The 11,994-nt window shown below is 42.4% G+C and overlaps 1 protein-coding gene across 1 annotated transcript in view; it reads right to left on the bottom strand.

The window, feature by feature from the left end:
* Positions 1-1,048: 1,048 nt before the first annotated feature.
* LOC130872819 (interleukin-18-like) overlaps positions 1,049-11,994 on the bottom strand; it is a 27,937-nt gene continuing 16,991 nt past the window's right edge. The window contains exons 4-8 of the mRNA XM_057767097.1: positions 9,219-9,304; positions 8,088-8,099; positions 5,907-6,041; positions 4,746-4,879; positions 1,049-1,642 (exon numbers count right to left, since the gene is read on the bottom strand). Coding sequence (XP_057623080.1) covers positions 1,424-1,642; positions 4,746-4,879; positions 5,907-6,041; positions 8,088-8,099; positions 9,219-9,300 — 582 coding nt within the window. The 5' untranslated portion in view covers positions 9,301-9,304 and the 3' untranslated portion in view covers positions 1,049-1,423. The remainder of the gene's footprint in view (positions 1,643-4,745; positions 4,880-5,906; positions 6,042-8,087; positions 8,100-9,218; positions 9,305-11,994) is intronic.

Below are 11,994 nucleotides of genomic sequence, written 5' to 3'. Positions count from 1 at the left end.
AGAAAGAGAGGAGAACCAGAAGGTGTAAGAGATGCTGGAGCTGGGGTCACAGAGAGTGTGACCTGCCTACTAATGTTGATTTGTTTCAACTTCTCTCAGTGAAATAAAATTGTAATGGCTAAGACAGCACATAATGCAGTCAGCGAGATGACACAACAGATAAGGGCACTTGCTATGCAAGCCTCACGATCTGAGTTTGAGTCCTGATGGAGGAAGATCATTGGTTAATTAAAAAAGAAACTGCTTGGCCCTCATAGGTTAGAACATAGGTGGGTGGAGTAAAGAGAACAGAATGCTGGGAGGAAGAGGAAGTGAGCTCAGATGCAGGGCAGCTCCTCTCAGAGACAGACGCCATGCCGCTGTGCTCTAGAGCAGACGCGATGCAGCCAGCTGCCAGGTCAGACATGCTGAATCTTTCCCGGTAAGACTGGTGCTACACAAATTATTAGAGATGGGTTGATCGGGATATGAGAATTAGCCAGTAAGGGCTAGAGCTAATGGGCCATGCAGTGTTTAAAAGAATACAGTTTGTGTGTTGTTATTTCGGGGCATAAGCTAGCCAGGCTACCAGGAGCTGGGGAGGCTGGAACACAGCCTGCAGCTCCCACTACAGAGTCCTGGAACCTGGAACCTGAAACCCACACAAAGATGGAAGGATAGAACTGACTCCCCTCACTCAGGGTGACATGTGCATACCCTATCATATATACAAGAGACCTCTGGAGAGATGGCTCAGTGGTTAACAGGACTGACTGATCTTCCAGAGGACCTGGGTTCAATTCCCACATGGCAGCTCACAACTGCCTGTTAATTTCAGTTCCAGGGACATAACACCCATGGGAAAAAAAAACCCCACTGCATGCATATGTGTGTGTGTGTGTGTGTGTGTGTGTGTGTGTATTTCCCTCTGGAAGAGTAGCAAGTGCTCTTAATCACTGAACCATTTCTCTACCCCATAAGTGCTACCTTAAAAATATCATAATTATTACTATACTTTAATGGCATGTTGAGGTCATTATTAGTATTTATTTCATTGTCACATGAATAGATTTGCTGGAAATTTGATCGCCCGTATAACCGTATTGAGGTGGTGATGTATTTAAGAGGTGAGAGGTGAACAGCTCCTGAGGCTTCCAGCATTGGCAAGGGCTGAAGCTCTCTCAAGAATGAGTTGCTATGAAGTGAGGCTCACCCACGTGCTAATTCACATGCAGCTGATTCCTTTCCTTTTATCTTGTATGTTGTAATGCAGCCAGGGCCATTCACCAGGACCCAGGACGTAGGAATTGGACTAGACATGTGAGACAAATGAACCTGTTTGCTTTATAAATTATGCAGCCTGAGGTATTTTGCTATGGCAACACAGAATGGATTATCATAAGGCTCATGTAATCTAGTCATCTTTCTGGTACACAAAAAAGCTTTAAGGTAAGTAAGTAATAGTGAACATTAAAGATTTATCCCCATTTTCACTCTTTTCCTTCAGTATGAGCTTGTAAAATTCATCTTCCTTCTCGCAAGCTAGAAAGTGTCTTTTGTATAGTGAAGATTCAAATTGCATCTTATTGTGTCCTGGAACACCTCTCAGAAAGAATATGAGATCACTTTTAGTACCATCGATATATTCAGGTGGATCCATTTCCTGTGGAGAAAACACACATTATATAATTTTTGTTTTAGTTTGTTTTTTGAGACAGGATTTTTCGGTCTAACAGTCCTGGTTGTCCGGGAACTCACTTAGATCTGGGTAGCTTCAAACTTACAAAGGTCTGCCTGCCTCTGACTCTCAAGTGTTGAACAGAAAGGGATGTGCACCATCCAACATTAAACTCTTTGTAAGGGTATAAGAACTGAGCCTTTAGCGATAGCTTCCTGCTCTGGTCTCTCAGAGTCTGGTATTTGGCTCTTACACCCTCATGGGGAAGCTCACAAATACCCAAACTCTAGCACTATTCTGGCCTCCAAAGAAACACACGTATACACAGTTGTGCATACAGAAAATGAAATTTTTAAAAAATGCCTTTAACAGTTTTAATATGTGCACTTTATTTAGAAGTGTATTATTAAACAGACCTGAAGCAGCTTTATGTTTTTCAGAAGTTAAGAAAAAACTCTCTAAAGGTAGGAGTACTGACTGCTTCTATTTAATTCCTAACTTCTTATTTTCCTGTCTGTTCTGACCTTTTCCACCTGGCATCCTCATCAACACACAGGCCTCCTGGTTCCCCCATGCCCAGAGCTTCCTTCTCTTCTCTTCCACTAAGGGAGTCCAGGTATGCTAATGATGAAGAGAAGTTCTAGCAGAGATGACCATCTCATCAGGCTAGTTTCAGTTCCTGTCTTCTTTCGTTGTCCTTGGCTAACACACTGACGGGCTCCCCCTTTGGCTCAGTAGCTCTAGTTTCTTAATCATCATGAGAGATGCAGGAGGTGTCCGAATCTCAGCTCCTTCTTGATGGAGGTGTGTCTTGTATCTTATCTGTTGCCTTTATTGGTTAGCTAATAAAGAAAACTGCTTGGCCTGATAGGACAGAAAATCAGGTAGGCGGAGTAGACAGAACAGAATGCTGGGAGAAAGAAGCCAAGGCAGGCAGTCGCCATGATTCTCCCACTCCAGACAGACGCAGGTTAAGATCTTTCCTGGTAAGCCAGCTTGTTGTAATAAGAGCGGCGGGGGCTGTGTCCCAGGCACCCGGCCGCCCGCATGGCTAGCTTATGCCCCGAAATAATTACACGGAAACTGTATTCTTTTAATCACTGCCTGGCCCATTAGTTCCAGCCTCTTATTGGCTAGCTCTTACATATTGATCTAACCCATTTCTAATATTCTGTGTAGTTCCACGAGCTGGCTTACCAGGAAAGATCTTAACCTGTGTCTGTCTGGAATGGGAGAATCATGGCGACTCCTCACTCAGCTTCTTTCTCTCAGCATTCTCTTCTGTTTACTCCACCCACCTAAGGTTTGGCCTATCAAATGGGCTAAGGCAGTTTTCTTTATTAGTTAACCAATGAAAGCAACAGATAAAATACAAGAACCACCTCCATCACCAGCTCGTGGTGCTACACAGAATATTAGAAATGGGTTAGATCAATATGTAAGAATTAGCCAATAAGAGGCTGGAACTAATGGGCCAGGCAGTGTTTAAAAGAATACAGTTTCCGTGTAATTATTTCAGGGCATAAGCTAGAAATGCGGGAGCTGGGGCGGCTGGAACACAGCCCCGCCGCACTTATTACTATACCTTCTTTCTGTGAACCTGATACTACATGGTAGTGTGATTAGACCAGCAGCTGTTCTTCAGCTGAGTCTTGGGTTCCCCAATACCCCAGCTGCACAGACTCAGTCTGTGGCCCCTGACTCTGCTTTCCAAGCATAAGAGTGCACAGTAGTCTCTCCCGTCTGCCCTGAGTTTAGTACAAGCACTGATTCCTGTATGTTTTGTCCAGACACCAGGGTCCTAGTCAGAATTAGCTGACTAGAAACTAGTCTCTCTCACAGGGGCTGTTAACTGCTAGGAGTGCCTGGTTTTACCTATTCTCACATCTTGTTTTCCTTTTAGGATGTATTAGAAAATATGAGAACTGCCCAAGGTTCTTCCACGTTAATCATAGAAGTGATAGTTTGGAATTAATTTTGACCACATGGAAGCAAAGATCCCCATGGTCCTATGGATGGACCAAGAAATCTCTAGAATTAAAAATGCATTCTATCTTCTTTTTTTTTATAATTTTTTTTATTAATTAATTTATTTAATTATTAAAGATTTCTGCCTCTTCCCCGCCACCACCTCCCATTCCCTCCCCCTCCCCCAATCAAGTCTTCCTTCCTCCTCAGCCCAAAGAGCAAGCAGGTTTCTCTGCCCTGTGGGAGGTCCAAGGACCACCCACCTCCATCCAGGTCTATTAAGGTGAGCATCCAAACTACCTGGGCTCCCACAAAGCCATTATGTGCAATAGGATCAAGAACCCATTGCCATTGTTCTTCAGTTCTCAGTAGTCCTCATTGTCCATTATGTTCAGCGAGACTGGTTTTGTCTATCTTCTTAATATACATAGAAGATTCGGAATGTGTCCTTTCAATGGAACTAGTTAAATTGACAGCCATAGTTCTTGGGTATTTATCAACCTAGTATTGGCCATGACTGATGGTGGAATGAGGTGCTCTCTTATTAGCATCTGCTTCTGAAGCTATGCCTGGGAAACCACCACTTAGACAGAGACTTTAAACTTCAGGACATGATCTAGGACCAAGGTGAGTCTTAAGGTCTAAATAAGAAGTGATCCTTGGCCACAAAGTCTAGCCATATGGCAGGGAAATGAAGTTGGATATGACCAGAACCTAGTCTATAGCAACAATGGTTAACGTCTGCATTAGTGGGAGCTCCTGAGCATGAGACCTGGCACAGGGCATACACCTGTAATCCTAGCATCTGGGAATATAAATGGAAGGGTTAAAAGTTCCAGGTCACCCTCAACTATATACTGAGTTTGAGGTCAGCCTGGGATACAAGAAACCCAGTTTGATACAGACATTCAGCTGTCTCTTCCTCTCTGACAGACTCAGAGACAAAATGAGACCACCGAGTATCATCACACTAGACTGAAGGGGTAGACAGCTCCCCATATTCATCCACTTCAGTGGTTGTGCCTGCTCTGGGCTCTAGACAAAAGGTTGGTCTGAGGATATCTGATGTTTATAATTTGTCCATTAATATGGCTAAAATCAAAGTGAAACTGAATCTTACCTTAAAGGCAATGTCTTTGTCCTTACAGGAGAGAGTAGACATTTTTTCATTCTTCACAGAGAGGGTCACAGCCATGCCTCCTCCCTCAGAATCTTTATACATATATATTATCAGTCTGGTCTGGGGTCCATTAGCTGAAATACATATTAATAAATGAGACCATTAATTGGAATACTTCCCCTCCCCCAAACTGGCATCTATAGAAATTTAACCAAAGAATAGGCCAGTCACAACTGTGCAGTGAAGGTTTGGCCTGACGGCCAACAGACCTGAAGCCCAGCTGGCCACACTCCCCTTAAATCACACTTACAGGGTGTATAAACCATAGGTGGGCAACATGAGTGTGGTAAAGTATTCTGAGTGTGTTAAAGATATTTTGATATTTTTCTTGATTTCTGATATTTTTCTTGAGTGTGTTAAAGATATCACAAACCCTGCCAGGTGTGGATGTAGACACCTATAATCCCAGCGCTCTGGAGGCAGTGGCAGGTGGATCTCTGTGAGTTTTAGGTCATCCTGGTCTACAAAGTGAATTCCAGGATTATGTACCAGGGGTACATAATGAGATCCTGTCTTAAATCAAAAATAAAGCCAATCCCTAAACAGAAGGTTATTCTGAGTCTAAAGACTATGTTTAATTGTTAATTATCCAATAGAGAATTAAAAGCATTTGTTAAGAAAAATATTTAGGATAGGACTCTTTTTTGTTCTCAAGAATATACATTCAACTAGGCCCCAAACTGGGATATTTGGAACTTATGTCTTGAGAGACACTCTCATGCTCTGGTGGAAGAGATATTCTTTTGAAATGCTTGTGTTTTACTTTTCATCTGAGTTTTGATGGTGTCAGCAGTATGCTCAGCTATAACCAGTGGGGATGAATGATCCAATATGAGAAGGTTCTTCTATGGAGAATACCATTGATCTAGGGGAACCGGTGATACTCCCATAGACTCAGAGTGGGGTCACCTCTACCAGTGTCTTTATTGCATCTAACCCCCCCCCCCCGCTCCATCTTAAAAAAAGGGTGCTCTCTGAAGTGGAATTCCATTTACTACTGTGACTTTCCATCTAAGGACAGGACCTGACATTTGTAAATGTGGGCAGTAAATGGAGTGGGGAGAAGCGGGTGGTCATCATGTTTTTAAATAGGCAAAGTACCACGTTGGTCAGCATCAGGCATGTCCTCAAACACAGGTGGCTTTCTTTTGTCAACGAAGAGAACTTGGTCATTCATATTTCGTATTACTGTGGTTGTAGACTGAAGCTTGCTAAAGTTGTCTGATTCCAGGTTTCCTATAACACACATTGAATCATTAATGGTAAGTTGTTTTATTAGATCCACAGGCACACCTAGTAATTCTGTTTGCGGAGTCAGCACAACCCTCTGCTCTAGAAGCAGCAATGAACAAGTTCCCCTGTTGAGCTTCACTGAGCTCCTAAGAGCACACCGGGTTTCCTGATTGCACTCAGAACTACTGTCCCTCCAAAGGTTCGAGTATTTTACTTCCTGGCCAGTCTCCTTTGTGTTCTTACAATTTCCTTCCTGCTGTCCATGTTCTTAGACATCACAAACCCTGTAGTCTCCTTCCTCTGGGACTTCTTCCCTAGCTGATCTTCTGCCTGCCCTTCCCTTCATAGCTGTGCCTAGTAGTGCTTCATTATAGCACCACTATAATGTTATACTAGTATAATGTTAGTACCTTAATTCCTTAATCAGATTCCAGGCGGTGGTGCCCACACTTAATCCCAGCACTCGGGAGACAGAGGCAGGCAGATCTCTATGAGTTTGTGCCTGGTCTACAGAGCTAGTGCCAGGACAGCCAGGGCTACACAGAGAAACCCTGCATTGATAAACCAAAAGCCAAACCAAAACAACAATCAATTTACCAAAACCCCAAATCCTCAACCTACTTATGCAAATATGAGAGCTGTGCCACCACAGGCTGTCACTTGCCAGTCCTTTGTTTCCGGTTGAGCTCTGTCTCTCACAGCTGCAGTTTCAGCTTGTTCTCAGGATCTTTACTCCACCATCTCTATTTTCCCTAATAGCTAATTCTCTTCTCTCTCTCTCTCTCTCTCTCTCTCTCTCTCTCTCTCTCTCTCTCTCTCTCTCTCTCTCTCTCTCTCTCTCTCTCTTTCTCTCTCCCTTCCCGAGCTCTATTGTTCTATTGTTGTGGAATATTTCTTTACACTGTGTGAAGAAGTGCCACTGTGATTCATTTAATAAAATGCCAAACACCCAATGGCTAGGCAAGAGGTATAAGGCAGACATTTGGTCAGAGTGCTCTGGGAGGAAAAAAGGTGAAGTCGCAAGCTGGAGGCAGAGAGAACAAACATGCAGGAGAGGAGATAAAAAGTCATGAGTCACGTGGCAACACATAGGTGAATAAAAATGGGTTAACTTAAGTATTAAGAACTATTTAGTAACAAACCTAAGCTAAGGCCGAGCCTACATAATTAACAATGTCTCCAGGTTATTTTATTTTTTGTGAGCTGGCGGCCTAAAGAAATCTCTCTCTCTCTCTCTCTCCCTCTCCCCCTCCCTTCCTCCTCCTCCTCCTCCTCCTCCTCCTCCTCCTCCTCCTCCTCCTCCTCCTCCTCCTTCTCCTTCTCTCTCTCTCTCTCTCTCTCTCTCTCTCTCTCTCTCTCTCTCTCTCTCTCTCATTTATTTTTTTAATACATTGTTTCTCTGTATAGACTTACCTGTCCTGGAATCTGGTCTGTAGAACAGGATGGCCTCAAACTTAGGGATATGCCTATCTCTGCTTCCCAAAATGCTGGGATTAAAGGTGTATTCCATCACACCAGACTAGGGAATTATCTCTTGCTAGTACACTTATAAACTCAATGGAAGGACCATTGAGGCTTTGATTTGCCAACCTGCAGTTCTGCTCCCAAGATTTTATTCTGAACAAACAGTGAGACATGTGCTAATGCTGTTGTACAAGAATGCTGCTGGGTGTGCTGCTGTAGTGTGCTACACTCAGAGGTGAAGGCAGGAGGGTCACAGTTTGAGGCCAGTCCAGGTGATATAGTGACTTCTCGGTTAGTGTAGGCTACATAATAGCAACCAGTGTCAAAACAAACCAGACAACAGAAATGTCCAAGCACCGTGCAAGGGTGCTATAATCAGCAGAAGTAAGACAGAAACAACCTAAGTCAATTAGCCGAGGAATTCAAGTTTTAATATGCTCTCCCATAGAATTATCTGAATTTAATGTAACTGTAATTATTAAATACCCCTTGGACATCTCTATGGACAGTTTTCCCCAGCAGACAATAGATGTGTCTCAAGCATCTTCTAATTTGCAAAGAGAGAAAAATAAATTTATACTTTACCATCATCTTCAGCTAAAGGGAGAAAAAAGAAACATAATATGTTAAATTATATAGTTCAGCTCATCATGTCCCTTCCCCTCACTTTTGGAACTCTATTTCTCTCTCTCTCTCTCTCTCTCTCTCTCTCTCTCTCTCTCTCTCTCTCTCCAAGGTCTTACTAAAAATCTCTGGCTGCCTTTCAACTCACTTTGTAAACCAGGTTGTCATCCAACTCACAGATTTTCACCTGCCCCCACTCCTCACTTCCTCACCTCTATACAATGATGATGAGCTCTGTTGACCTCCATTACGAATATCACATGACAAGTATTCAGGAGCCCATAAAATTAAGCTTATTAGGGTTTGTGTGTACACAAGTATGTTAGGTTTAAATTTAAATCTAGGGCTAGAGAGATGATCCAGTTCTTAAAACACTGTCTGCTCTTCCAAAGGACCACGGTTCACTTCCCAGCACCCACATGGCAGCTCACAACCTTCTGCAACTCCAGTTCCAGGGGATCCACACCCTTTTATGGCCTCCAAGGACACTGCATGCACGTATTGCACAGACATACTTGCAGGAGAAACAAGTACACACATAAAATAGCAATAATTAACGATTTAAATCCAGGATTTGTAATTTCAGTACATAGCTAAAGTATTTTTTAATAATGTGGCAAACTTTCCTTTTATGTTTATTGTTTAAATGCAAGACATCTAAGGATTTTCCTTGAAGCTTCCAAAGAAAGCTGAACTTTCAGTGAAGTCAAGTCGCCCAAGGAATCTTAGTTAAAAGAATTATTATTTTTTTTTTGGTCAAATCTATTAACATGAATGGTGTAGACAGAACCCTAGGCCTAGAATCTCATAAATTGCATTTGTTTTGGGAAGCAGTGTTTCCTCAGTGGTACATTTTCATGAGGGCACCAGACACCATTTTGGTGACAAACTGCTGGAGTGTCAACCCAGGACAAGGGGCAGGGCACTGGAACTAGGAAATCCGTTTTGTTTAGTTTTTTAGCGGTCTTAGGGTGTCATTAACATTTCAGTAGAATTTGATGACAAACAAGAATCCAAGTTCACTTTTTGATTTCCTTTCTAGTTGAAAACCTGTACCCGAGCCCCACATTTATCTTATTGGTTTAGACTTACGTGTAAAGTAAAGTGTGTTGTCAATAAATGCTATTTCCCTGAAGTTGATGCACGAGCCTTCTTCCAAGATGGCAGCCAACATTATTCTAAGGAAAGCAAAGAGTTACCCGTGAGGAGACAGAGATTGCTCTTTGTACACATAAAATGAACAGACCTCTTACCTTCTTCTTTTTGGTTTTTTAGATTTATTTTGTTTGCGTGTATGTCTGTGCACCACAGGCATGCAGTTCTCATGGAGGCCAGAAGAGAGCACTGGATCCCCTCCAGCTGGAGTTACAGATGGTTGTGAGGTCCATGTGGGTGCTGGAACTGAACCCCAGTCCTCTGGAAGAGTAGCCAGTGCTTTTAATGGTTGAGCCATTTCTCCAGCTCCTTAATACTGCCTTCTAAACCTTCCCATTTGAAAGTCACCTATCATTCAGTATGCTGATGAACACTGCAATGTTTAATACATGTGAAGCAGGAGTCTGTAGCACGCACGCTTATGTTCTTTACAAACTGTTAGCTATTCGGAACCAGGAGAATGCTGTCTCATAATATTTTAAAGGCTGACTCCTAGCGAATACTGGCTAGGAGTGATATGAATCTCTAGTGAAAATATGGCTCCCTAGTGAATGATTAGTTTTGTGTTCACTGGGGATGCTAGAAATACTGGGGACCAGTTCTATCTAAACTGAAAAGCCAGTGGCCTCCTGTAGATGAGATGCTGAAGGTTTGTGACCTCCCTGCTACAGTGGTAAAGAAGAGGAGGAGACAGAAGGTGGCATTTCCACCTGGCGTTTGGGGCAGGGTGGCAGAAGGCTGAGAGGTTCTGACATTCGGTGGGTTTCCTCCAAAGGCAGCAGCAGCTTTTGACCTGAAGTCTGGCTTGTCTGTGTTCGTGCATGAGTATTACATAAATATGGTGTTTCTGCAACAACCTCCGTGTATTTGCTTTCCCCTTTCCCTCACCCTACTCTGTATTTCTATGTGTATGTCCTTCCGGAATTTTGTCACGGGGTAAGGGTTGGCCATGGAGTCCTAAGTATGAGAAATCTGTGACTTTGGGGAGAAAAACAAGACATGTTTATTCTCATTTATTTCTAAGCTGAAATGTAGCCCTCCTCCTGGGGTTATGAAGGAACAAACCACAGTGCCCTGACCCTGCTATTAGTTGAAATGCTCACTTATTAGCAGCCACTGTAGGTACCTGGAGTCTTGAGATGGCTTAAGCTTTATCACCTGAAATTTCTTTAGTAGATCTTGTTGCTCTATTAATCAGGAGCACAAAAACAGTACAGAAAATTGTGTGTGTGTATGTGTGTGTGTGTGTGTATACATACATACATACATATATATATATATATATATATATATATATATATATATATATGTTTTTCTTTTTTTACAAGAATGGTCTGGAGTTCGAGGCTATGTAGTAAGATGCTACCTAAGGCCCTGCCTCAAAAACCACCTCCTTGGCTTTTAATACCCATCTAATTTAATGAGTTTCTTGCATGTACTTTAATGTGACAGTGATGGGCTTGATGAAAGCAGCATCCTCAGGTCTCTCTGGTCCTTCCCGTGGTTACTGGAAGGTTCTCTTGACACCTTCCTCTCCTGTAGTACCAAAGAGACTTCTCTGAAGTCTCTGTCTCCTGAAGGCGGGTCCACTGAAGAGGAACAGAATTACCTTCAATCATTTACTTCTCTGTTTTTCCCTATAGAGATGGGGTCCTGTAGAAATCATAGTCCTCCTGCCTCAGCTGCTGGAGTGTTGGGATCCCAGGTGTGGCCTCCTTGTCTGCATCTGATCTGTGGTCACGTTCCCCCAAGAGTATTTCATCCTGCTCTAAAATCACCTGCAAGCCTTCTCTGTCCTCTCTGAGGAAGTAATCCCAACTTCGCCCCTCTGGCTTCGGTAAGTTATAATGTTTCAGGTAGCTCAGGTTCATGTGTGTGTGTGTGTGTGTGTTTGAATCTTTGGATCCCCTCGAGTTTTAATATCAAATGATTACAGATCATATGTATTTATTACCTTTAAGTCTGTGTGTCTTTCTTTCTGTCCCCCACCCCTTTATCTAAATCATCTAGTTTTAGGCATTGTGTTATAGCTATAGAAAATGACAGTAGCATTTAAGGGGTGTTTATAAATTTTTGCTCTTAAGAACGCACTAAATTTTAATATAATCTGAGAGCAGGTACTTACAGTGGATGGAAATTAAAACTCAGTTGAAAAACTTAATTTTAATGAAACCAACCTAAAGTATTTGTTACATGATAGATGTTTACCTATTTGACCTAGCTTCAGTTCCTTATATCCAAAGGTAAATAGTTATCAAGCGTATTTCATATTCTAATCAATAAATGGGTAAAGGAACTGTATGTGCAGTTTTCAGTGAACTACAAATGGCCGAAAAATACATGAAAAGGAGGTTCACAGCTTTAGCTGCCAGAGAAACATGAATTAAAAATGCATTGAGCTGCTGGAGAGATGGCTCAGTGCCCGAGGGCATGTACTGTTCTTGCAGAAAATCTGAGTTCATTTCCCACCTACATCAGGTGGCTCACAATTGCCTACAATCACCATCTTCAGGTGACCTGACGTCTCTGGCCTCCATGGGAAATAATACTCACAGGCCCACCCTCCACAGTTGCACAAGCACACACATGATTTAAAACTATAAAAAATTAATCTTGTAAAATTACCCCACTCAGAATTCTTATCATCAAGAAAACACAAGAACAAAAACAAAACAAAAAAGAATTTCTAACAAAGCTGACAAGGATGCAGAGA

Source organism: Chionomys nivalis, chromosome 4, assembly GCF_950005125.1.
Source record: "Chionomys nivalis chromosome 4, mChiNiv1.1, whole genome shotgun sequence".
Lineage (NCBI taxonomy): Eukaryota > Metazoa > Chordata > Mammalia > Rodentia > Cricetidae > Chionomys > Chionomys nivalis.
Note: the sequence above shows the minus strand (reverse complement) of the source record. Positions and strands in the feature narration are given on the sequence as shown.